Consider the following 24636-nt stretch of genomic DNA (forward strand, 5'->3'; position numbering starts at 1 on the left):
GCCCCAGGGGACTCGGGGGGCAGGGACCCAGGGAATGGGGGCCCCAGGGGACTCGGGGGGCAGGGACCTGGGGAGTGGGGGCCCCAGGGGAGTCGGGGGGGCAGGGCCCTGGGGAGTGGGGGCCCCAGGGGAGTCGGGGGGCAGGGAACCGGGGAGTGGGGGCCCCAGGGGAGTCGGGGGGGCAGGGAACCGGGGAGTGGGGGCTCCAGGGGAGTCGGGGGGCAGGGAACCGGGGAGTGGGGGCCCCAGGGGAGTCGGGGGGCAGTGACCCGGGGAGTGGGGGCCCCAGGGAAGTCGGGGGGCAGGGACCTGGGGAGTGGGGGCCCCAGGGGAGTCGGGGGGCAGGGAACCGGGGAGTGGGGGCCCCAGGGAAGTCGGGGGGCAGGGACCTGGGGAGTGGGGGCCCCAGGGGAGTCGGGGGCTGCCTTGGAGCGTGAGGGAGTCCCCGAGCCCGCCCCCTGCCCCCCGCAGCCAGAGGGGACTCTCAGGCGGCAGGTAGAGGAGAAGGTCTAGCTCTCTGGGGGGGGGGGGCGGCCCTGGGCCTGGTTCCCTCACCTGCTCCAAGCCCCCCTCTCTCACCCTAAACCCTCAGGGACTCGTGGGGGCCTGGGGCCGGCCCGCAGGCGCTCTCCAGCAGGCTGCTGTCTGCCCAGCCCTCCCCTCCCGTCCACACAGCGCGGCAGGGCCCAGGGAAACTGAGGCACACACACGTCACTGCCCAGCGGCAGGGGGCAGGAGGCCCCCACACGGCGGAGCCCGGCGCTCACCTGGCGGTGGGGTCGTACTCGGACCAGATGCGTTTGAACTCGTCCAGGTGGTGGGGCCCGAGGATGGACCAGTCCCGGGTCAGGTAGTCAAAGTTGTCCATGATCACGGCCACGAAGAGGTTAATGATCTGGGGGGGGGGGCCCAGGTCACACGGGGGGGGGCAGGGCCCTCGGGGGGACCCCGCCAGTGCTGCATAGACCCTACTGGGGGGACCGCGAGGTGACTGGGTGCAGGGGGGCCGCGCCTGGCGGGGGGCTGTAAGGTGGCCGGGCGGGGGGGGCCGTCCCCACGGGGCCGCGAGGTGGCTGGGCGGGGGGGGCGGCGAGGTGGGTGGGGGGCCGTGCCCAAGGGGGGGCCGCGAGGTGGCCGGGTATGGGGGGGCTGGGGCGGGGGGCCGCGAGGTGACTGGGTATGGGGGGGCCGAGTGGGGGGGCCGCGGGTGGCCGGGTATGGGGGGGCTGGGCGGGGGTGGCCGCGAGGTGACTGGGTATGGGGGGGCCGAGTGGGGGGGCCGGAGGTGGCCGGGTATGGGGGGGCTGGGCGGGGGGGCCGCGAGGTGACTGGGTATGGGGGGGCCGGGCGGGGGCCGCGGGGGGGCCGGGCGGGGGGGCCAGGCAGGGGGGTATGGGGGGGCCGGGGCGGGGGGGCCGTGAGGCGGGGGCCCGGGCGGGGGGCCGCGAGGTGGCCGGGTATGGGGGGGCCGGGCGGGGAGGTATGGGGGGGGCGGGGGGGCCGGGGCAGGGGGGGGGGCTGCGGGCAGGGCCGGGGGGGCCGGGCGGGGCCGCGAGGTGGCCGGGTATGGGGGGGCCGGGCGGGGGCCCCGCGAGCGAGGGCCGGGGGGGCCGGGCGGGGGGGCCGCGAGGTGGCCGGGTATGGGGGGGCCGGGCGGGGGGCATGGGGGGGCCGGGCGAGGGGGCCGCGAGGCAAGGGCCGGGGCCGGGCGGGGGGGCCGCGAGGTGGCCGGGTATGGGGGGGCCGGGCGGGGGGGCCGCCGAGGCGGGGCGGGGGGGCCGGGCGGGGGGGCCGCGAGGTGGCCAGGTATGGGGGGGCTGGGCGGGGGGGCCGCGAGGTGACTGGGTATGGGGGGGCCACGAGGTGACTGGGTATGGGGGGGGCCGGGCGGGGGGGCCCGAGGTGGCCGGGTATGGGGGGGCCGGGCGGGAGGGTATGGGGGGGCCGGGCGGGGGGGCCGCAGGCGGGGGCCGGGGGGGCCGGGCGGGGGGGCCGCGAGGTGGCCGGGTATGGGGGGGCCGGGCGGGGGGGTATGGGGGGGCCGGGCGGGAGGGTATGGGGGGGCCGGGCGGGGGGGCCGCGAGGCGGGGGCCGGGGGGGCCGGGCGGGGGGGCCGCGAGGTGGCCAGGTATGGGGGGGCCGGGCAGGGGAGTATGGGGGGGCCGGGCGGGGGGGCCGCGAGGCGAGGGCCGGGGGGGCCGGGCGGGGGGGCCGCGAGGTGGCCGGGTATGGGTGGGCCGGGCGGGGGGGCATGGGGGGCCGGGCGGGGGGGGGGCCGCGGGGGCGGGGCGGGGGCTCACCAGGAAGGCGCAGAGCATGAAGAAGCTGATGAAGTAGACGATGGCGAAGTTGCTGCCGCAGGTGAATTCCTCGCCCGGCGCCGCGTCCGACTCGGGGTCGCAGCGCTTGCCGGGCAGGCTGGCCAGCATGATCTCCTGCCACGCCTCCCCCGTGGCGCACCTGGGGGGCCGGCCCTTACCGCCCGCAGCTCGACCCTCAGCCCCCCAACCGCCTCGTAGCCCCTGCAGCCCCTCCCCCCTCCCCTGGTCCCCAGCCCATCCCAGACCCCGTCCCAGAGTCCCCGGCCTAGCCCTCAGCCCCCAGTGCCCAGCCCAGCCCCCCACAATACCTGCCCCATGAAGCCCAACTCAGCCCCCACCACATGGTGCTTTCTGGCACCTGGCCCAGCCCTGGGGTGGGTGTGGGGGCGACAGGGGCCCAGCGGAGGGGCCTGGGCAAAGGGGTGACAGGAACCCGGGGCAGTGGCGCAGGGACAGGGGCCCGAGTGAGAGAGCGACACGGGTGCGGGGACAGGGCACGGGGCAGGGGGCGACAGGGGCCCGGGGAGGGGGCGACAGGGGCTCGGGGAGGGGGGCGACAGGGGCCCGGGGCAGGGGAGGGGCCCAGGGGCCCGGGGCGGGGGAGGGGGCGCGGCAGGGGCCCGGGGCAGGGGAGGGGCACAGGGGCCCGGGGCGGGGGAGGGGCACAGGGGCCCGGGGGCAGGGAGGGGCACAGGGCCCGGGGCGGGGGAGGGGGCGCGACAGGGGCCCGGGGCGGGGGAGGGGGCGCGACAGGGGCCCGGGGTGGGGGAGGGGGCGTGACAGGGGCCCGGGGCGGGGGAGGGGCCCAGGGGCCCGGGGCGGGGGAGGGGGCGCGACAGGGGCCCGGGGCGGGTGAGGGGCACAGGGCCCGGGGCGGGGGAGGGGCACAGGGGCCCGGGGTGGGGGAGGGGGCGCGACAGGGGCCCGGGGCGGGGGGAGGGGGCGCGGCAGGGGCCCGGGGCGGGTGAGGGGCCCAGGGGCCCAGGGCGGGGGAGGGGGCGCGGCAGGGGCCCGGGGCGGGGGAGGGGGCGCGACAGGGCCCGGGGCGGGGGAGGGGCACAGGGGCCCGGGGCGGGAGAGGGGGCGCGGCAGGGGCCCGGGGCGGGGGAGGGGGGAGTGACAGGGGGCCCGGGGCGGGTGAGGGGCCCAGGGGCCCGGGGCGGGGGAGGGGGCGCGACAGGGGCCCGGGGCGGGTGAGGGGCACAGGGCCCGGGGCGGGGGAGGGGCACAGGGGCCTGGGGCGGGGGAGGGGGCGCGACAGGGGCCCGGGGCGGGGGAGGGCCCAGGGGCCCAGGGCGGGGGAGGGGGCGCGACAGGGGCCCGGGGCGGGGGAGAGGCACAGGGCCCGGGGCGGGGGAGGGGGCGCGACAGGGCCCGGGGCGGGGGAGGGGCACAGGGGCCCGGGGCGGGGGAGGGGGCGCGACAGGGGCCCGGGGCGGGGGTACCTGAAGAGCAGCAGCACGGCCTGGGGGAAGGTCTGGAAGTTGTTGTTCCGGTTGATCTGCGTCCCGTCCTGCAGCGCCACCTTGCCGAAGGTCTGGAACGCGCCAGGACGTCACGGGGGCAGGGCGCCCCGACAGGACCCCCGGCACCCAGCTCCCGGCTGTCCCACAGCGTCGCTCCCCTGACTCCTGCCCCCGCGTGCCAGGCAGACACGAGCGCCATGCACGCCTGGAGCCCCGGGCGCGTGGAGACACACGTGTGTGCGTTGCACAAGTGCATGTGTTGTGCACTTAGGGGTGACAGAGGTGTGCGTTGCACACTTATGGCTGTATGGGGCTTGCACACAAGCACCCATGGGTGCGAACATGGTAGACACTAGTTTGCCCCAGAACTGGACGTGTGACACACACTCAAGCTTCCCACCTGAGGCTGACACTGCATGAATTGCACATGCCAGAGGTTTCCCTGGTGCATGTTGCACAATCAGAGCCACAGACAATTGTGCGACGCACGCTCAGGGTGGGGAGAACGCGTAAGTCTGCAACGTGTGCTCCTGCATGTCTTGCTTGGTGCTTGACTTGCACAACTGTGCCATGCACGCTCTTGTGCGCGTTGCACACTCAGCAGCATGCGTGTGATGCAAGATGAGGCCCGAGTTGCGCAATCGGGGTCGTGCACACCTGGCACAGCTCCCGCTCGGCCGCGTCTCCGAGCCCCCGCGGGTGGGCGCTAGGACGGGCGCGGCGCCCGCTCGGCCGCGTCTCCGAGTCCCCGCGGGTGGGCGCTAGGACGGGCGCGGCGCCCGCTCGGCCGCGTCTCCGAGCCCCCGCGGGTGGGCGCTAGGACGGGCGCGGCGCGCGCTCGGCCGCGTCTCCGAGCCCCCGCGGGTGGGCGCTAGGACGGGCGCGGCGCCCGCTCTGCCGCGTCTCCGAGCCCCCGCGGGTGGGCGCTAGGACAGGCGCGGCGCCCGCTCTGCCGCGTCTCCGAGCCCCCGCGGGTGGGCGCTAGGACGGGCGCGGCTCCCGCTCGGCCGCGTCTCCGAGCCCCCGCGGGTGGGCGCTAGGACGGGCGCGGCGCCCGCTCTGCCGCGTCTCCGAGCCCCCGCGGGTGGGCGCTAGGACGGGCGCGGCTCCCGCTCGGCCGCGTCTCCGAGCCCCCGCGGGTGGGCGCTAGGACGGGCGCGGCGCCCGCTCGGCCGCGTCTCCGAGTTCCCGCGGGTGGGCGCTAGGACGGGCGCGGCGCCCGCTCGGCCGCGTCTCCGAGTCCCCGCGGGTGGGCGCTAGGACGGGCGCGGCGCCCGCTCGGCCGCGTCTCCGAGTTCCCGCGGGTGGGCGCTAGGACGGGCGCGGCGCCCGCTCGGCCGCGTCTCCGAGTTCCCGCGGGTGGGCGCTAGGACGGGCGCGGCGCCCGCTCGGCCGTGTCTCCGAGTCCCCGCGGGTGGGCACTAGGACGGGTGCGGCGCCCGCTCGGCCGTGTCTCCGAGCCCCCGCGGGTGGGCGCTAGGACGGGCGCGGCGCCCGCTCACCTGCATGCCGATGACAGCGTAGATGAAGAAGATCATGGCAATCAGGAGGGCGACGTAGGGCAGGGCCTGGGCAGAGACACAGGCAGGGGTCAGGGCCTGGGGGGCGTGGGAAGGGTGCCCGGTGAGAGCCCCCGGCTTGGGTTGCGTGCGCGGGTGGTGCCCAGAGCAGAATTGTTCCGCACACGAGGGCAGGTTGGTCGTGGCCCCTCCCACAGGGTCTGCCTCCAAACCCCTCGTGTGTACCCAGCTCCCTCAGGGCACGCCCCATCTCCCCGTGGGGGGCCCCCTCACTCCCCCAAGTGAACCCCCATGGCCTCTCCCTGTGATGCAGCAGGAACGTCCGTGTGCCTCAGTTTCCCCTGTGTTCCTCAGGCACCTGGTGGGGGGAAGAGACGGCCCCTCCCGCCGCAGCCCCGCCCCTTTGGGACGCCAGGGCGGGGCAGATCCGCAGGCCGGCCCACCTGGAAGGATTTGATGAAGGTCCAGAGCAGGGTGCGGATCCCTTCCCCTTTGCTCAGCAGCTTGACCAGGCGCATGACGCGGAAGAGGCGGAAGAAGGTGATGGAGATGCGGGAGCTGTCCTCCGAGCTCTGCAGGGCAGGGCCGGGTCACCACGTGGGGGGAGGGGGCACCGCGCCCCGCCCAGAGCCAGGCCCTGCCGCCGCCCCCCACGGCCCCGGGCCCCGGGGTTACCTCTCCGACGTGGCCGCCGTTCTACAGTGGGACACAGAGCCAGCGCCAGGAGACCCCCAAGCCGCCAGGAAACACCGACCGTGGGAGAGATGAGAGACAGACACCGACATGGGCGATGGCCTCACGGACGGACGGACGGACGGACGGCTTGCGGGGATGAACTGACGGGGTGGGACAGACACATGGAAAATGTGGGGATGGACGGCGGGTGTGGGGACGGACGGACGGACGGCGGGTGTGGGGATGGACGGACAGACGGACGGCGGGTGTGGGGACGGACGGACGGCGGGTGTGGGGACGGACGGACAGACGGACGGCGGGTGTGGGGACGGACGGACAGACGGACGGCGGGTGTGGGGACGGACGGACGGCGGGTGTGGGGACGGACGGCGGGTGTGGGGACGGACGGACGGACGGCGGGTGTGGGGACGGACGGACGGACGGCGGGTGTGGGGACGGACGGCGGGTGTGGGGACGGACGGACAGATGGACGGCGGGTGTGGGGACGGACGGACGGACGGACGGCGGGTGTGGGGACGGACGGACGGACGGCGGGTGTGGGGACGGACGGACGGCGGGTGTGGGGACGGACGGACGGCGGGTGTGGGGACGGACGGACAGACCAACGGCGGGTGTGGGGACGGACGGACAGACCGACGGCGGGTGTGGGGATGGACGGATGCATGGATGGCGGGTGTGGGGACGGACGGCGGGTGTGGGGACAGACGGACGGACGGCAGGTGTGGGGACGGACGGACGAACGGCGGGTGTGGGGACGGACGGACAGACGGACGGCGGGTGTGGGGACGGACGGACAGACGGACGGCGGGTGTGGGGATGGACGGATGCATGGATGGCGGGTGTGGGGACGGACGGCGGGTGTGGGGACGGACGGACGGACGGACGGCGGGTGTGGGGACGGACGGACGAACGGCGGGTGTGGGGACGGACGGACACACAGACGGCGGGTGTGGGGACGGACGGGGCGGCGTAGCGGGGCGTTGTCCACTCTTGTAGTCCTTTGTCACTCTGTTGTTACATGCACTCTGCTGTATTGGGCTGTGGGGGGGGGGACCCGTGGGGCGGGGGGGACGTGGGGGGTCCAGGCTGGGTCCTGCAGTCCCCGTGTTCACTCCGCTGTGTATTCGCTCCGTTGCCTTTGTTGTGCTGCACGTGATTCTACTGCCCTGGGCTGTCCCTGGAGTGACTCTGCGCGTGCCTCAGTTTCCCCAGGCCCTGCCAGGCTCACTGCGTGGGGGGGGCGGGGCACGGCAGATCACGCCGGGGAGCAGGACAACGCAGGGACGGGCGGCCTGGGGCGGGAGTTAGTTTTGGGCCGGCTGGGGGAGGAGCCTCACTGGCCTGGGGGGGGCCGGGCAGAGCCCTGGCTCCACCCCCCCAGGCTGCTCCTGGCTCCGCCCCCCAGGCTGCTCCTGGCTCCGCCCCCCCAGGCTGCTCCTGGCTCCTGTGACAAGTCGGGGCTACGCTGGGTCCCTGGGACCCGACAGCCCTTCTCCTCTACCTGCCGCTGGAGAGTCCCCCTGGCTGCTCGGAGAGGGACTGGGACGGGGGCTCCCCACGCTCTGAGACACGGGGTACAGGGACCGTTTACTCAGGGACCTCTGGGGCAGGGCACGGGGCCCGTTTGCACGGAGAACCCGGGGCAGGGCACGGGGCCCGTTTGCACGGAGAACCCCGGGGGAGGGCACAGGGCCCGTTTGCACGGAGAACCCCGAGGCAGGGCACGGGGCCCGTTTGCACGGAGAACCCCGGGGCAGGGCACGGGGCCCGTTTGCACGGAGAACCCCGGGGGAGGGCACAGGGCCCGTTTGCACGGAGAACCCTGGGGCAGGGCACGGGGGGCGTTTGCACAGAGAACCCCGGGGCAGGGCACGGGGCCCGTTTGCACGGAGAACCCCGGGTCGGGCACGGGGCCCGTTTGCACGGAGAACCCCGGGTCGGGCACGGGGCCCGTTTGCACGGAGAACCCCGGGTCTGGCACGGGGCCCGTTTGCACGGAGAACCCCGGGTCAGGCACGGGGCCCGTTTGCACGGAGAACCCCAGGGCAGGGCACGGGGCCCGTTTGCACGGAGAACCCCGGGTCGGGCACGGGGCCCGTTTGCACGGAGAACCCCAGGGCAGGGCACGGGGCCCGTTTGCACGGAGAACCCCGGGGCAGGGCACGGGGCCCGTTTGCACGGAGAACCCCGGGGCAGGGCACGGGGCCCGTTTGCACGGAGAACCCCGGGGGAGGGCACAGGGCCCGTTTGCACGGAGAACCCCGGGGCAGGGCACGGGGGGCGTTTGCACAGAGAACCCCGGGGCAAGGCACGGGGCCCGTTTGCACGGAGAACCCCGGGTCGGGCACGGGGCCCGTTTGCACGGAGAACCCCGGGTCGGGCACGGGGCCCGTTTGCACGGAGAACCCCGGGTCTGGCACGGGGCCCGTTTGCACGGAGAACCCTGGGTCAGGCACGGGGCCCGTTTGCACGGAGAACCCCAGGGCAGGGCACGGGGCCCATTTGCACGGAGAACCCCGGGTCGGGCACGGGGCCCGTTTGCACGGAGAACCCCGGGTCGGGCACGGGGGCCGTTTGCACAGAGAACCCCGGGGCAGGGCACGGGGCCCGTTTGCACGGAGAACCCCGGGTTGGGCACGGGGCCCATTTGCACGGAGAACCCCGGGGCAGGGCACGGGGGGCGTTTGCACAGAGAACCCCGGGGCAGGCCACGGGGCCCGTTTGCACGGAGAACCCCGGGTCGGGCACGGGGCCCGTTTGCACGGAGAACCCCGGGTCGGGCACGGGGCCCGTTTGCACGGAGAACCCCGGGTCGGGCACGGGGCCCGTTTGCACGGAGAACCCCGGGTCAGGCACGGGGCCCGTTTGCACGGAGAACCCCGGGTCAGGCACGGGGCCCGTTTGCACGGAGAACCCCGGGTCGGGCACGGGGCCCGTTTGCACGGAGAACCCCAGGGCAGGGCACGGGGCCCGTTTGCACAGAGAACCCCGGGGCAGGGCACGGGGCCCGTTTGCACGGAGAACCCCGGGGCAGGGCACGGGGCCTGTTTGCACGGAGAACCCCGGGTCGGGCACGGGGCCCGTTTGCACGGAGAACCCCGGGGCAGGGCACGGGGCCTGTTTGCACGGAGAACCCCGGGTCGGGCACGGGGCCCGTTTGCACGGAGAACCCTGGGGCAGGGCACGGGGCCTGTTTGCACGGAGAACCCCGGGTCGGGCACGGGGCCCGTTTGCACAGAGAACCCTGGGGCAGGGCACGGGGCCCGTTTGCACGGAGAACCCCGGGTCGGGCACGGGGCCCGTTTGCACGGAGAACCCTGGGGCAGGGCACGGGGCCTGTTTGCACGGAGAACCCCGGGTCGGGTATCCAGAGCTGGTGCGGCCCAGAGGCGGGGGACCTGCCCTGAATCTGGGGGCCGGGGGGCACTTACGTTGACCTCAGTGACGGCGATGTCCACCACGCTGCCCACCACGATCAGCGCGTCGAAGGTGTTCCAGGCGTCGCAGAAATAGTGCTGCCAACGGGGGGTGTTGTCAGCTGGGGGGGGCTCCCCAGCACGCCTGCCCCCGCCCACGTTCTGCCCGGCCCCGCCCCATTCTGCATGGTCCCGCCCACGTTCTGTCCATCCCTGCCCTGTCCTGCCTGGCCCCGCTCACGTTCTGCCCGCCCCCGCCCTGTCCTGCCTGGCCCCGCCCACATTCAGCCCGGCCCCGCCCATGTTCTGCCTGCCCCCGCCCCATCCTGCATGGCCCCGCCCACGTTTTGTCTGCCCCTCCCCGTTCTGCCCACCCCTGGTCCATCCTGTATGGATCCGCTCATGTTCTGCCCTCCCCCACCCGTCCTGCCCGACCGTCCCCCATTCTGCCTGGCCCCGCCCTGCCTGCATGGCCCCGCCCACATTCTGCCCACCTTCTCCCCGCCCCCATCCTGCTCAGCTCCGCCCCTGTCCTGCCCAGCCTGCCCGGCCCCGCCCCGCCTGCCCGGCCCCGCCCTGCCTGCATGGCCCCGCCCACATTCTGCCCACCTTCTCCCCGCCCCCATCCTGCTCAGCTCCGCCCCTGTCCTGCCCTGCCCCGCCCCGCCCCGCCCCGCCCCGCCCCGCCCCGCCCTGCCCCGCCCCGCCCCGCCCTGCCTGCCCCGCCCCGCCCCGCCCCGCCCCGTCGGGCGTACCCGGGGCTTGAAGGCGATGATTTTCAGCACCATCTCCACGGTGAAGAGGCCGGTGAAGACCATGTTGAGCAGGTCCATGACGTAGTTAAACGGCTGCGACTGCTCGTAGTGCTGGGGGGGCACGGGGTGAGGGTGCAAGAGACACGCCCCTTTCCCCATGGAACCCTCCCCAGGCTCCACCCCACAGTCAGGCCCCGCCCCTGCCCCAGGCTCCACCTCCACGTAGACAGGGCACTCCCTGCCTGGCCCTGCCTGGCCCTAGAGCGGAAAGGCTCCACCCCCAGCACGGCCAGGCCCCGCCCGGCCCCAGGCTCCACCCCCAGCACAGACAGGCCCGGCCTGGCCCCAGGCTCCACCCCCAGCACAGACAGGCCCCGCCCGGCCCCAGGCTCCACCCCCAGCGCGGTCAGGCCCCGCCCAGCCCCAGGCTCCACCCCCAGCACGGCCAGGCCCCGCCCGGCCCCAGGCTCCACCCCCAGCGCGGCCAGGCCCCGCCCGGCCCCAGGCTCCACCCCCAGCGCGGCCAGGCCCCGCCCGGCCCCAGGCTCCACCCCCAGCACAGACAGGCCCCGCCCGGCCCCAGGCTCCACCCCCAGCGCGGTCAGGCCCCGCCCAGCCCCAGGCTCCACCCCCAGCACAGACAGGCCCCGCCCGGCCCCAGGCTCCACCCCCAGCGCGGTCAGGCCCCGCCCAGCCCCAGGCTCCACCCCCAGCACGGCCAGGCCCCGCCCCGGCCCCAGGCTCCACCCCCAGCACGGCCAGGCCCCGCCCGGCCCCAGGCTCCACCCCCAGCGTGGCCAGGCCCCGCCCGGCCCCAGGCTCCACCCCCAGCGCGGCCAGGCCCGGCGGGCTCACCTGCACGGCCAGGGCGATGGTGTTGAGCAGGATGAGCAGGAACATGCCGTACTCGAAGGCCGAGCAGTTCACGGCCGCCCACACCCGGTGCTGGTGCCGGTTCTTGGGGATGTAGCGCCGCAGCGGCTGGGCCTTCAGCGCGTACTCCACGCACTGGCGCTGGGGGGCGGGGCAGAGCCCTGAGCCCGGCCCCCCGCCCAGCTCCACGGAGCCTGGCCCCCGCTCAGCCCACTGCCCTGCCCCACAGAGCCTACCCCCCCGCCTGGCCCCACTGAGCCTGGTCCCCGCTCAGCCCACTGCCCTGCCCCACAGAGCCTACCCCCCCCCGCCTGGCCCCACTGAGCCTGGTCCCCGCTCAGCCCACTGCCCTGCCCCACAGAGCCTACCCCCCCCGCCTGGCCCCACTGAGCCTGGCCCCCGCTCAGCCCACTGCCCTGCCCCACAGAGCCTACCCCCCCGCCTGGCCCCACTGAGCCTGGCCCCCGCTCAGCCCCACAGATCCTACCCCCACCCACCCGGCCCCACTGAGCCCCGCTCCTCCGCCTGGCCCCCTGCCCGGCCCCCCTGCATCCCGCCCCCCCGCCTGTCCCCACTGAGCCCCGCTCCCCGCCCAGCCCCCTGAGCTCTGCTCCGCGCAGTGGGGCTGGGGCGGGCCGTGGGGCGGTACCTGGTTCTTGTCCAGCTCGCAGTTGCGGTACTCCTGCTCGCCCTGCGCGCGGAAGGTGATGATGACGAAGCCCACGAAGATGTTCATCATGAAGAAGGCGATGATGATGATGTAGACGATGAAGAAGACGGAAATCTCCACCCGGTAGTTGTAGATGGGGCCGCGGTTCTCCCCGTTGGCGTCGATCGCCTTGTACAGCAGGCTGGGGGGGGTGTGAGACCGGGACCCGGCGACCCTCCGCTCCTCCTCTGGCCTCCCCCCGCCGACCCCCCTGTGCCGCGGGCCTCCCCCCGCCGACCCCCCTGTGCCGCGGGCCTCCCCCCGCCGACCCCCCTGTGCCGCGGGCCTCCCCCCGCCGACCCCCCTGTGCCGCGGGCCTCCCCCCGCCGACCCCCCTGTACCGCGGGCCTCCCCCCGCCGACCCCCCTGTGCCGCGGGCCTCCCCCCGCCGACCCCCCTGTACCGCGGGCCTCCCCCCGCCGACCCCCCTGTGCCGCGGGCCTCCCCCCGCCGACCCCCCTGTGCCGCGGGCCTCTCCCTGCAACCCCCCCCCTGTACCGCGGGCCTCCCCCCGCCGACCCCCCTGTGCCGCGGGCCTCCCCCCGCCGACCCCCCTGTGCCGCGGGCCTCCCCCCGCCGACCCCCCTGTACCGCGGGCCTCCCCCCGCCGACCCCCCTGTGCCGCGGGCCTCTCCCTGCAACCCCCCTGTACCGCGGGCCTCCCCCGCCACCCCCCTGTACCGCGGGCCTCCCCCCGCCGACCCCCCTGTGCCGCGGGCCTCCCCCCGCCGACCCCCCTGTGCCGCGGGCCTCCCCCCGCCGACCCCCCTGTACCGCGGGCCTCCCCCCGCCGACCCCCCTGTGCCGCGGGCCTCTCCCTGCAACCCCTGTACCGCGGGCCTCCCCCGCCACCCCCCTGTACCGCGGGCCTCCCCCCGCCGACCCCCCTGTGCCGCGGGCCTCCCCCCGGCGACCCCCCTGTACCGCGGGCCTCTCCCTGCAACCCCCCTGTACCGTGGGCCTCCCCCCGCCGACCCCCCTGCCCCGCGGGCCTCCCCCCGCCACCCCCCTGTACCGCGGGCCTCCCCCCGCCACCCCCCTGTGCCGCGGGCCTCCCCCCGCGACCCCCCCCCCTGTGCCGCGGGCCTCCCCCCGCCGACCCCCCTGTGCCGCGGGCCTCCCCCCGCGACCCCCCCTGTGCCGCGGGCCTCCCCCCGCGACCCCCTGTGCCGCGGGCCTCCCCCCGCCGGCCCCCCTGTGCCGCGGGCCTCCCCCCGCCGGCCCCCCTGTGCCGTGGGCCTCCCCCCGCCGGCCCCCCTGTGCCGCGGGCCTCCCCGTGCCGCGGGCCTCCCCCCGCCACCCCCCTGTACCGCGGGCCTCCCCCCGCCGACCCCCCTGTGCCGTGGGCCTCCCCCCGCCGGCCCCCCTGTGCCGCGGGCCTCCCCCTGCGACCCCCCTGTGCCGCGGCCTCCCCCCGCCGACCCCCCTGTGCCGCGGGCCTCCCCCTGCGACCCCCCTGTGCCGCGGGCCTCCCCCCGCCACCCCCCTGTGCCGCGGGCCTCCCCCCGCCACCCCCCCTGTACCATGGGCCTCCCCCTGCGACCCCTGTACCGCGGGCCTCCCCCCACCACCCCCCTGTACCGCGGGCCTCCCCCCGCGACCCCCCCTGTACCGCGGGCCTCCCCCCGCCGACCCCCCCTGTACCGCGGGCTTCCCCCGCGACCCCCCTGTGCCGCGGGCCTCCCCCTGTGACCTCCCGCTCTGCCCCTGTTCCACGGGCCTCCCCCTGCCACCCCCCTGTGCCACGGGCCTCCTCCGTGACCCCCCCACTCCGCCCCCCGCCATCCCCGTGCCTCCCCCGCTGACCCCCACTTCCCACGGTCCCCGTCTCTGTCAGCCCCGCACCTGGGCCAGCCCTCGAAGGTGGAGACGGTGAACAGGGCCATCATGCCGGACAGGACGTTGTCGAAGTTGAAGTTGCTGTTGTGCCAGACCCGCTCGCGCACCATGGGGTGCCCCACGTCGCCGTCCTTGTACACGATGAACGTGCCCCTGGGGGCAGCCAGATACACCAGCCCTGGAGCGGCCCCCAGAGCCCCTGCGCCAGCCCCCGACAGCCTGGCCCTGCCCCCCGGCTCCTGGGGACCCCCATTGCCTGGCCCCACCCCACAACAGCTCCCCCACCCCCTCAGGTGGCCTGGCCTGGTCCCCAGTGGCTCCCCCAGGGCCCCCGATGGCCTGCCCCGCTCCCCAATGTCCCCCGCTCTCCCCAGCAGCCCAAGCCCCGGCCTTGTCCCCCACCCCCACCCCAGCCCCTGACGCTGCAGCCGGTGGCACTGGGGGCGGGCAGGGGGGCCGTACTTGCATTCCTCCGGCGTGTGCTTGGCCTCGTCTGTGCAGCTGTAGAACTTGCCCTGGGGAGAGACAGGGGAGCAGGGATCAGGGCCTGGCTGCCCCTTGCCTGCACCGTCCCCCCTTCACACCCCCCGTCTGCCCCACCCACCGGAAAGAGCCAGGAGCTGAGACAGGAGCTGCAGGGCCGGCTCCGTTTGGAAGGAGCAGCCGAGGGGGCGCGAAGCGCTTTTCAGGGGTGTCACGGAGCAGGGGGACACACGGTCCCCTGGGCCTCGGAGGACGGGCCGAGCTGCAAGGGGCTGGAACTGCCTCCGGGGAGGCTTGGGGGGACGTTAGGACACACGTCCTGCCCGGCAGGGGGGTCACACTGGGGAAGTTGCCCGGGGCCCAGGAGATATTCCAGGGCCGGTTGGACTCCCAGGGACGGGCAAGACGGGGACGGGTCCTGTCATGAGGGCCGGGGGGACTCGACCTCGCGAGGTCCCTTCCCTCTCTAGGGCTCTGTGCCCCCCGCCCACTGCTCCGCTTCCCCCGCCTGCCCCACAGGCCCTGTGCCCTGCCCCATTCCCTGCCCCACCTCCTCACACTCTGCTCTCCCACCAGGGTGGCTTGTGGGGCCAGGGATGGGCGGATGCAGGGTCACCAGCGCCTGGGATGCGGCACAGTGGGGCATGGGGACGTGGTGGGGCCGGGGGGTCAGGCTGGGGGGGTCAGCAGGGACAGGACCCGGAACGCTGGGCTGGGAGCTGTGGGGGGCGGGGCCGGGGGGCCTGGGGGTGGGGCTGGGGCCAGCGGGGCCTCACCTTGAAGAGCTGCACGCCGATGCAGGCGAACATGAACTGCAGCAGCGTGGTGACGATCATGATGTTGCCGATGGTGCGAATGGCCACGAAGACGCACTGCACCACGTGCTGGGGGAGAGCGGGGCAGTGAGACCCCGGCGCCCGCGGCCCCAGCCCTGCGCCCCGAGCGTCGTGGTGCGCGGGAGCCCTGCTGCCCTGGGCTGCTCTGAGACCCTGTGTCTGTGCGCACATGGGCGTGGGTGTGCGGTGCTCCGCGTGTGCAGTGATCTGTGTGTGCAGTGCTCTGTGTGTGCAGTGCTCTGTGCGTGTGCAGTGATCTGTGCGTGTGTGTGCAGTGCTCTGTGTGTGCAGTGATCTGTGTGTGCAGTGCTCTGTGCATTCACACAGTGCTCTTTCTGTGCGCGTGGGCAGTGCGTGTAGTGCTCTGTGTGTGCAGTGCTGTGTGTGTTCACACAGTGCTCTCTCTGTGCGCGTGCGCAGTGCGTGTAGTGCTCTGTGTGTGCAGTGCTCTGTGCATTCACACAGTGCTCTCTGTGCGCGTGCGCAGTGCATGTAGTGCTCTGTGTGTGCAGTGCTGTGTGCGTTCGCGCAGTGCTCTCTGTGCACGTGCGCAGTGCGTGTAGTGCTCTGTGTGTGCAGTGCTGTGTGCGTTCACGCAGTGCTCTTTCTGTGCGCGTGCGCAGTGCGTACAGTGCTCTGTGTGTGCAGTGCTGTGTGCGTTCGCGCAGTGCTCTCTGTGCGCGTGCGCACTGCGTGCAGTGCTCTGTGTGTGCAGTGCTCTGTGTGTTCACACAGTGCTCTTTGCGTGCGCAGTGCGTACAGTGCTCTGTGTGTGCAGTGCTGTGTGCATTCGCGCAGTGCTCTCTCTGTGCGCAGTGCGTGCAGTGCTCTGTGTGCAGTGCTCTGTGCGTTCACACAGTGCTCTTTCTGTGCGCATGCGCAGTGCGTATAGTGCTCTGTGTGTGCAGTGCTGTGTGCGTTCGAGCAGTGCTCTCTCTGTGCGCGTGCGCAGTGCGTGTAGTGCTCTGTGTGTGCAGTGCTCTGTGCGTTTGCGCAGTGCTCTCTCTGTGTACGTGCGCAGTGCGTGCAGAGCTCTGTGTGTGCAGTGCTGTGTGCGTTCACGCAGTGCTCTCTCTGTGCACGTACGCAGTGCGTGCAGTGCTCTGTGCTTGCAGTGCTGTGTGTGTGTGTGCGTGTGTGTGTGTGGTGCTGTGTTCAGTGCAGCGCATTGTTTACATGCGTGCAGTGCTGTGCGTGTGAGCAGTGTGTGCAGTGCTCTCAGTGTTCATGCAGTGCTCTGTGTGTGCAGTGCTGTCTGCATGTAGGGCTGTGTGTTCAGTGCAGCGCTGGGTGTGTGTGTAGTGCTGTGTGTTCAGTGCAGTGCTGGGTGTGTGTGTGTAGTGCTGTGTGGTCAGTGCAGCGCTGGGTGTGTGTAGTGCTGTGTGTTCAGTGCAGCGCTGGGTGTGTGTGTAGTGCAGTGTGTTCAGTGCAGCGCTGTGTGTGTGTGTAGTGCTGTGTGTTCAGTGCAGCGCTGGGTGTGTGTGTGTAGTGCTGTGTGTTCAGTGCAGCGCTGGGTGTGTGTGTGTAGTGCTGGGTGTTCAGTGCAGCGCTGGGTGTGTGTGTGTGTAGTGCTGTGTGTTCAGTGCAGCGCTGGGTGTGTGTGTGTAGTGCTGTGTGTTCAGTGCAGCGCTGGGTGTGTGTGTGTAGTGCTGGGTGTTCAGTGCAGCGCTGGGTGTGTGTGTGTGTAGTGCTGTGTGTTCAGTGCAGCGCTGGGTGTGTGTGTGTAGTGCTGTGTGTTCAGTGCAGTGCTGTGTGTGTGTGTAGTGCTGTGTGTTCAGTGCAGCGCTGGGTGTGTGTGTAGTGCTGTGTGTTCAGTGCAGTGCTGGGTGTGTGTGCTTGCAGTGCTGTCTGCGTGCAGTGCTCTGTGTGTGTGTAGTGCTGTGTGTTCAGTGCAGTGCTCTGTGTGTGTGTAGTGCTGTGTGTTCAGTGCAGTGCTCTGTGTGTGTGGCTCGGGGTGGGAGTTGGTTTTGGGCCGGCTGGGGGAAAAGGAGCCTTGCTGGCCTGGGGGGGCCAGGCAGGGCCCTGGATCTGCCCCCTCTCCCCCCCCAGGCTGGCTGCTCCTGTGACAACAAACCTGGGCTACACTGTGTCCGTGGGACCCCATAGACCCTCTCCTCTACCTGCCGCCTGAGAGTCCCACCTGGCTGGGGGCGGGGGCTGGGCCCGGGGGCTCCCCACACCTCAGTGACATGGCCCCCCTCAGCATCCACCCTCACCTTTAGCCCCTTGGCCCGGTTGATGGCTCGGAGGGGCCGGAGCACCCGCAGCACCCGCAAAATCTTCACCACAGAGATGGCGCTGGAGCTGGGAAGAGGGAGTGGGGGAACAGAGACTTTAGGGGGAGTTCCCCAACTCCCTGTCCTGCACCCCTGCTAACCCCTCCCCCACTGATTCCCCCCAGTTCCCCACGCCCATTCATGCACTAATACTTCCTGCAACCAGCATATCCCACCGCATCCACCAACCCTTCCCACGCCAGCATATCCCACCGCATCCACCAATCCGTCCCACGCCAGCATATCCCACGGCATCCACCAACCCTTCCCACGCCAGCATATCCCACTGCATCCACCAACCCTTCCCACGCCAGCATATCCCACCGCATCCACCAACCCTTCCCACGCCAGCATATCCCACGGCATCCACCAACCCTTCCCACTCTAGCATATCCCACGGCATCCACCAAGCCTTCCCACGCCAGCATATCCCACGGCATCCACCAACCCTCCCCACGCCAGCATATCCCACGGCATCCACCAATCCGTCCCATGCCAGCATATCCCATGGCATCCACCAACCCATCTCACGCCAGCATATCCCACGGCATCCACCAACCCTTCCCACGCCAGCATATCACACTGCATCCACCAACCCTTCCCACGCCAGCATATCCCACCGCATCCACCAATCCATCCCACACCAGCATATCCCACTGCATCCACCAATCCATCCCATGCCAGCATCCCACCGCATCCACCAATACGTCCCATGCCAGCATATCCCACTGCATCCACCAACCCTTCCCACGCCAGCATATCCCACCGCATCCACCAATCCATCCCACACCAGCATATCCCACTGCATCCACCAATCCATCCCATGCCAGCATCCCACCGCATCCACCAATCCATCCCATGCCAGCATCCCACCACATCCACCAATCCGTCCCACACCAGCATATCCCACTGCATCCACCAATCCATCCCATGCCAGCATCCCACCGCATCCACCAATCCGTCCCATGCCAGCATATCCCACTGCATCCACCAATCCATCCCATGCCAGCATCCCACCACATCCACCAATCCGTCCCACACCAGCATATCCCACTGCATCCACCAATCCATCCCATGCCAGCATCCCACCGCATCCACCAATCCGTCCCATGCCAGCATATCCCACTGCATCCACTAATCCGCTGCCCCTCTGCCCCGCTCACTGGATCCCGAAGGAGATGAGGGAGACGCTCACGACCAGCAGATCCAGGAGGTTGAACCAGTTCCTGCAGAAGGAGCCTTTGTGGAGGAAGGCGCCGTAGGCCATCATCTGCAGGGGAAGGGTCAGTCCAGGCCTGTGCTGACCACCGAGCCCCGCTCCCTTCCCCGAGCCTGGCATGAAGCAGGCCCCTGCCTGCCCGTCCCCAGCCCGGCCGTACCTTGAGCAGGATTTCCACGGTGAAGATGGAGGTGAAGGCGTAGTCGAAGTAGCCCAGGATCTGAGCATGGGGGCAAGACAAGGGTGGGGGGAGAGTCAACGACCATTGTGGGGGAGACCCCTGCCCCCCCATTCCTCTGCTCCCGGCGCCCCTCCCCTGGCCGGCGCTCACGATGTTGCGGAAGGAGTGGGCCCGGATGGGGTCCTCGGCGGCCAGGGAGATGCTGCTGAGGATGATGAAGACGAGGATGAGGTTGGTGAAGACGTGGTGGTGGATCAGGGCATGGCATCCCACCCGGAGCCTGCGGGGGAGAAGAGAGACGGGCTCAGACCCGCCCCTGCCAGGGGGAAACGGGGACGCCCCACGGGGGTCAGTGTCCCCGGGGCCCCGGCCGGTGGCGGGAGAGGGGAGACCCCAGCGCTTGGGGACCGGCAGGCCCAGCTCGGGCCAGTGGGGGCCCAGGGGCTGTGGAGAGAGGCCTCGGGGGCCCTGCCCACTGGGTCCCAGATGGGGGGGGAGGGGCCCAGGTGACCCCGTTACCTGGCCACAGACACAGCACGGGAGGGGGAGCTGCTGGGGGGGGACGGGAGGCTGGGCTGGGAGGAGGAGGGGGCTGCGGGACGGGCCTGGGGGAGCCCCCCGGCCATGGGTCAGACTCAGAGGGGCTGGGCAGGGGGGCGTGTGGGACGGGGCCTGGGACAGGGGGAGCCCCCTGGCCGTGGGGCAGACTCAGGGGGCTGGGCTGGGCGGGGGGCCAGACCCACAGGCCTGAGAGATCCTGGGCTGGGTTCAAAGCTCACTGACCCCCTGCTCAGGCGGTTGGGGGCGCAGAGAGGGGTGGCCCCGGGGGGAGGGGCTGAGCCCCGGCAGAGAGTGACCCCGGGAAGGGGCTGGGGGCCCTAGTGCAGGCAGGACCTGGGCACCCCTGGCAGCCCCCAGCCACTCACGGGTTGGTGCTGCTGAGCAGGAAGAAGGCGCTGCCGGCCGGGATGGGTAGGACCTTCTCCGGCGGCTCCGGCGGCTCCGGGTGCGACTCCGCCAGGCTCTCCTGGTCGCCGCCCTCCCCTGCGGGGACACGCACGGGGGTGGGGGCAGGGCCGGGGCCCCGCCGGGCTCAGCCAGCCCCCCCGGGCCGCCAGGACCCTCTAACCACTAGTCCCCACTACCCCCCCAAGCTGGGAGAGACCCCAGGCATCCGGGCCGCCAGCCCCCTCTAACCACTAGTCCCCACTGCCCCCCCGAGCTGGGAGAGACCCCAGGCATCCGGGCCGCCAGCCCCCTCTAACCACTAGTCCCCACTACCCCCCCAAGCTGGGAGAGACCCCAGGCATCCGGGCCGCCAGCCCCCTCTAACCACTAGTCCCCACTGCCCCCCGAGCTGGGAGAGACCCCAGGCATCCGGGCCGCCAGCCCCCTCTAACCACTAGCCCCCACTGCCCCCCCTGAGCTGGGAGAGTCCCCAGGCATCCGGGCCGCCAGCCCCCTCTAACCACTAGTCCCCACTACCCCCCCCTGAGCTGGGAGAGACCCCAGGCATCCGGGCCGCCAGCCCCCTCTAACCACTAGCCCCCACTGCCCCCCCCTGAGCTGGGGAGAGACCCCAGGCATCCGGGCCGCCAGCCCCCTCTAACCACTAGTCCCCACTGCCCCCCCGAGCTGGGAGAGACCCCAGGCATCTGGACTGCCAGCCCCCTCTAACCACTAGTCCCCACTACCCCCCCGAGCCAGGAGAGACCCCAGGCATCCGGGCCGCCAGCCCCCTCTAACCACTAGCCCCCACTGCCCCCCCCTGAGCTGGGAGAGACCCCAGGCATCCGGGCCGCCAGCCCCCTCTAACCACTAGTCCCCACTGCCCCCCCGAGCTGGGAGAGACCCCAGGCATCTGGACTGCCAGCCCCCTCTAACCACTAGTCCCCACTACCCCCCCGAGCCAGGAGAGACCCCAGGCATCCGGGCCGCCAGCCCCCTCTAACCACTAGTCCCCACTGCCCCCCCTGAGCTGGGAGAGTCCCCAGGCATCCGGGCCGCCAGCCCCCTCTAACCACTAGCCCCCACTGCCCCCCCCCCGAGCCGGGAGAGACCCCAGTGTCCAGTTCCCAGGGCCCCTGACATTTAGGATCGAAACCTGCTGCAGCCTAAGGACCAGCAGCCAATGTCCGAGGGCCCAGCCCCCTGCGATGACGTGTCGGGGAACCCCCTGCCCCTGCCCCCCTCGCCCAGCCCCCCTCCCTGCACCCCAGTGTCCCCCGCCCGGGAGCCAGGCCTGCCCTGCCTACCTCCTTCTTCGCTGCCCTCCTCCTCCTCCTCCTCCTCCTCCTGCCCCCCGCAGGGCACCTGGGGAGGGAGAGCGCGACGTGGCCACTGTCCCCGGCCGGCCTGAGCCAAAGCCCGTGGGCTGGAGGGGAACTTGCGGCAGGAATGCTCCTGCCTCAGTTTCCCCAGTGTGTTGCCTGGTCGACTGAGGCTGGCTCTCTGCAGAGACCCGCCGTGACCCGGCCCAGGTGTCTGGGCCCCCCCGGGGCCAAGGGCCCGGCCTTGTGGCTCCGAGGGCCGACCCGCCACAGGAAGCCAGTGGGGACCCTGGACTCCGGGCCGGGCGTGTTTCCAGGGGGCTACTCCCTGGGAGTCTCGCTGTCCCATACGAACGCTGGCCGTGCCTCAGTTTCCCTGGGGGCTGCCCAAGGCCTGGCTGGGGCTGTGACTTGGCTGAGGGCCGGAGGGCGGGGAGGCTGCCCCGCTGCCTGCTGGCCAGCTGTGACGTAGTGGGGGTACCCAGCTGGTTTCTATGCTGCTGGCTCTGGGGTAACCCCCACTGGCTGCCGTGGGTACCACGACCCAGCAAAACAGGATGAGTCACTAGGCAAACCAGTGGCCAGACACCCCCATGGAGAGGAACAAAGGGAGGGGGATGCTGCCCTGGCTGGGGGGCAGGGCTTGAAGAGGCTGGAAGGCAGGGGAGAAGGAGCTGGGGGGGGGGCTGGGACTCCCCTATCTCAAGGGGGGCACTGAGGCCTCTTAGCCCCAGTTCCTGTAACCAGATTCCATCTGTGCTGCGCTGTGCTGGAGGAGCAATAAACCACCCTCAATTCCACCGGCTGGTGCAGTCTGTTTGTGCCATTTCGGGGTGCAGGAGACGGGGAACCCCCAACGCGCCGTCACACCAGCGTCCCCCAAGCCCCAGGTGGGGGTCTGCAACCGGGGGCACAGTTAGCTGGGAAGCAGGACAGAGGCCGGGGAAGGGAGCCGGGGCTGCTGGGGGCTCAGAGCCAGGGAGCCCTGCCCTGCTGCGCTGAGAGGGGCAGCGCCCGGAGCAGCCCAGCGTAGTCTGCCTCAGTTTCCCTCGTGTTTGAGTGGGGGGAGCAGGGTTGTTACATCAGGCCTAGCAGTCAGGACCCCAAATAGCGGCCAGCGGGGTGGGGCAGAGAGCAGGAGAGGGGGCCCCAATATAGGAGAGAGCAGGGACAGTGGGGAGGGTATGGGGGGGCTGGGCTGCCCCCCCGGGGGCCCTTCTTACCGTCACGCTGCCACTGCCTTGGGATCCTTCTGCCACGTCCTGCCTGCAGAGAACGGGGGGGGCTCAGAGCAGCGACGGGGAGAGAACCCACGAACCCGGCCACCCCCTGCCCCCCCCCGAGAGCCCAGGAGGGGCCCAGGCGTCCCGCCCCCCAGCGCCCAGGAGGGGCCCAGGCGTCCCGCCCCACCCGGCGCCCAGGAGGGGCCCAGGCGTCCCGCCCCACCCGGCGCCCAGGAGGGGCCCAGGCGTCCCGCCCTCCAGCGCCCAGGAGGGGCCCAGGCGTCCCGCCCCACCCGGCGCCCAGGAGGGGCCCAGGCGTCCCGCCCCCCAGCGCCCAGGAGGGGCCCAGGTGTCCCGCCCTCCAGCGCCCAGGAGGGGCCCAGGTGTCCCGCCCCCCAGCGCCCAGGAGGGGCCCAGGCGTCCCGCCCCCTCACTTTTTCCCCTCCTTCTCCTTGGACGTGTCGATATTGTCTCCGTCGGCCAAGTTGTCCACGGCGATGGCCAGGAAGACGTTGAGCAGGATATCTGGGGGGCGGGGCTCAGGAAAATGGGGTACAGGGGGCACCGCCTGAGCTGCACCCCAAACCCACTCACCCTGCTGCCCCCCCCGTGCCACTGCCCACCCCAGTCCCGGCTGCGCTCCACTGCAGAGCCCCGGCCCCTCTCATTTGCCATTGGTGTGCGGAATAACTATTGTTCTGCACACCGAAGCGCGTGGATGGGCACCACGCACACTGGCTGCGGGCCTGCCTGGCACCCCGGCCGCCGCCCGCTCCCGCCCGGCTGGTGGTGGGTACAGTTGCCGCAGATGAAGAGGATGATGAAGTAGACGCAGACCAGCATGCCGGGGAAGTGGGGCCCCCCGTAGGCCATGATCCCGTCGTACATCACGGCGTTCCAGTCCTCGCCCGTCAGGATCTGGGGAGCGGGGTTCAAAGGGGGTCACACGGGGGGGCAGTGTCCCTGGTGTCATGGTGGGGGCGCTGCTGTTCAGGGACCATGGCCGGTGGCGGGAGAGGGAAGACCCCAGCGTCTGGGACCCGGCAGGCCCGGCTCGGCAGCACGGCCGGGTCTGGCCAGGGGGGTCTGGGCCCTGCCCAGTGGGTCCCAGCCGGGGGGGGAGAAGAGGGGCCCAGGCGACCCCGTTACCTGGCCACAGACAAGGTTGCGGATGGCACTGAGCTGGGGGGAGGTGGATACGCTGGGGGGCAGGGACAGGGGCCAGAGTGACAGACACATTGGGGGGCTGGGCCACAAGAAATCGGCTGCGGTTCAACCAGGACAAGTGCAGAGTCCGGCCTCGGGGCGGAAGAATCCCAAGCATTGGGACAGGCTGGGGACCGCCGGGCTGGGCAGCAGCTCGGCAGAAAAGGGCCTGGGGGTTGCAGTGGGGGAGAAGCTGGAGAGGAGTCAGCAGGGGCCCTTGTAGCCAAGAGGGCTAACGGCAGATTAGGGGCATTAGGAGGGGCATTGCCAGCAGATCCAGGAGTGATCATCCCCCTTTACTCGGCGCTGGGGAGGCCACCTCTGGAGTGTGGTGTCCAGTTCCGGGCCCCCCACTACACAAAGGACGTGGGCGCGTTGGAGGGGCCAGCGGAGGCGACCAGAACGCTGAGGGGGCTGGAGCACATGACCCACGCGGAGAGGCTGAGGGACTGGGGCTTGTTGGGGGGGGATTTGAGAGCAGCCTCCAGCTCCCTGCAGGGTCCAGAGAGGCTGGTCTCAGTGGGGCGGGGGCAGAACAGGAGCAGTGGGGCAGGTCCAGGTGGGAGTTAGGAAAAGCTCTTTCCCCGGGGCGGGAAGCGCTGGGCCGGGGCCCTGGGGAAGTGGTGGAGGCTCCATCCCTAGGGGTGTTTCCGTCTCCCTGCCACAGGCCTGGCCGGGCGGGTTTCGTGGGGCTGGTCCTGCCTAGGGCAGGGGGCTGGACCTGAGGGCTCCTGAGGGCTCTGCCAGCCCTGGGGGGCTGTGCTGGGGGGGTCACCCGGGAACAAGGGGGGCTAAGTGTGGGCAGGACCCGTGAGACCATGAGAGGCAGCAAAGGGTCCTGTGGGGGGCGGCAGGGGGGCACCTGGAAGAGGTGAGCAGGGCCTGGGGGAAGGTGTGGAAGGTGGAGGAGGCTGGGGGGCACTGGGGGGGGCAGGGGGGCACCTGGAAGACAGGGCCTGGGGGAAGGTGTCGAAGGTGGAGGGGGCTGGGGGGCGCTAGGGGGGCTCCGCGGGGGGGCACCTGGAAGACGGTGAGCAGGGCCTGGGGGAAGGTGTCGAAGGCGGAGGGGGCTGGGGGGGCGCTAGGGGGGCTCCGCGGGGGGGCGGCAGGGGGGCACCTGGAAGACGGTGAGCAGGGCCTGGGGGAAGGTGTCGAAGGCGGAGGGGGCTGGGGGGGCGCTAGGGGGGCTCCGCGGGGGGGCGGCAGGGGGGCACCTGGAAGACGGTGAGCAGGGCCTGGGGGAAGGTGTCGAAGGCGGAGGGGGCTGGGGGGGCGCTAGGGGGGCTCCGCGGGGGGGCGGCAGGGGGGCACCTGGAAGACGGTGAGCAGGGCCTGGGGGAAGGTGTC

At 72.4% G+C, this 24636-nt stretch overlaps 1 protein-coding gene across 1 annotated transcript in view; it reads right to left on the bottom strand.

The window, feature by feature from the left end:
- CACNA1F (calcium voltage-gated channel subunit alpha1 F) overlaps nt 1-24636 on the bottom strand; it is a 72380-nt gene that overhangs the window by 15166 nt on the left and 32578 nt on the right. The window contains exons 16-36 of the mRNA XM_089770456.1: nt 22881-23001; nt 22518-22608; nt 22084-22126; nt 20846-20903; nt 19517-19634; nt 18741-18870; nt 18570-18629; nt 18354-18460; nt 17131-17218; nt 14855-14962; nt 14058-14110; nt 13602-13748; nt 11697-11898; nt 11030-11188; nt 10175-10285; nt 9435-9518; nt 5751-5879; nt 5290-5355; nt 3767-3858; nt 2301-2460; nt 768-895 (exon numbers count right to left, since the gene is read on the bottom strand). Of these exons, the coding sequence (XP_089626582.1) occupies nt 768-895; nt 2301-2460; nt 3767-3858; nt 5290-5355; nt 5751-5879; nt 9435-9518; nt 10175-10285; nt 11030-11188; nt 11697-11898; nt 13602-13748; nt 14058-14110; nt 14855-14962; nt 17131-17218; nt 18354-18460; nt 18570-18629; nt 18741-18870; nt 19517-19634; nt 20846-20903; nt 22084-22126; nt 22518-22608; nt 22881-23001 (2255 nt within the window). The remainder of the gene's footprint in view (nt 1-767; nt 896-2300; nt 2461-3766; nt 3859-5289; nt 5356-5750; nt 5880-9434; nt 9519-10174; nt 10286-11029; nt 11189-11696; nt 11899-13601; nt 13749-14057; nt 14111-14854; nt 14963-17130; nt 17219-18353; nt 18461-18569; nt 18630-18740; nt 18871-19516; nt 19635-20845; nt 20904-22083; nt 22127-22517; nt 22609-22880; nt 23002-24636) is intronic.

The sequence above is a fragment of the Pelodiscus sinensis genome, chromosome 18, assembly GCF_052426305.1.
Source record: "Pelodiscus sinensis isolate ZL-2025 chromosome 18, ASM5242630v1, whole genome shotgun sequence".
NCBI lineage: Eukaryota > Metazoa > Chordata > Testudines > Trionychidae > Pelodiscus > Pelodiscus sinensis.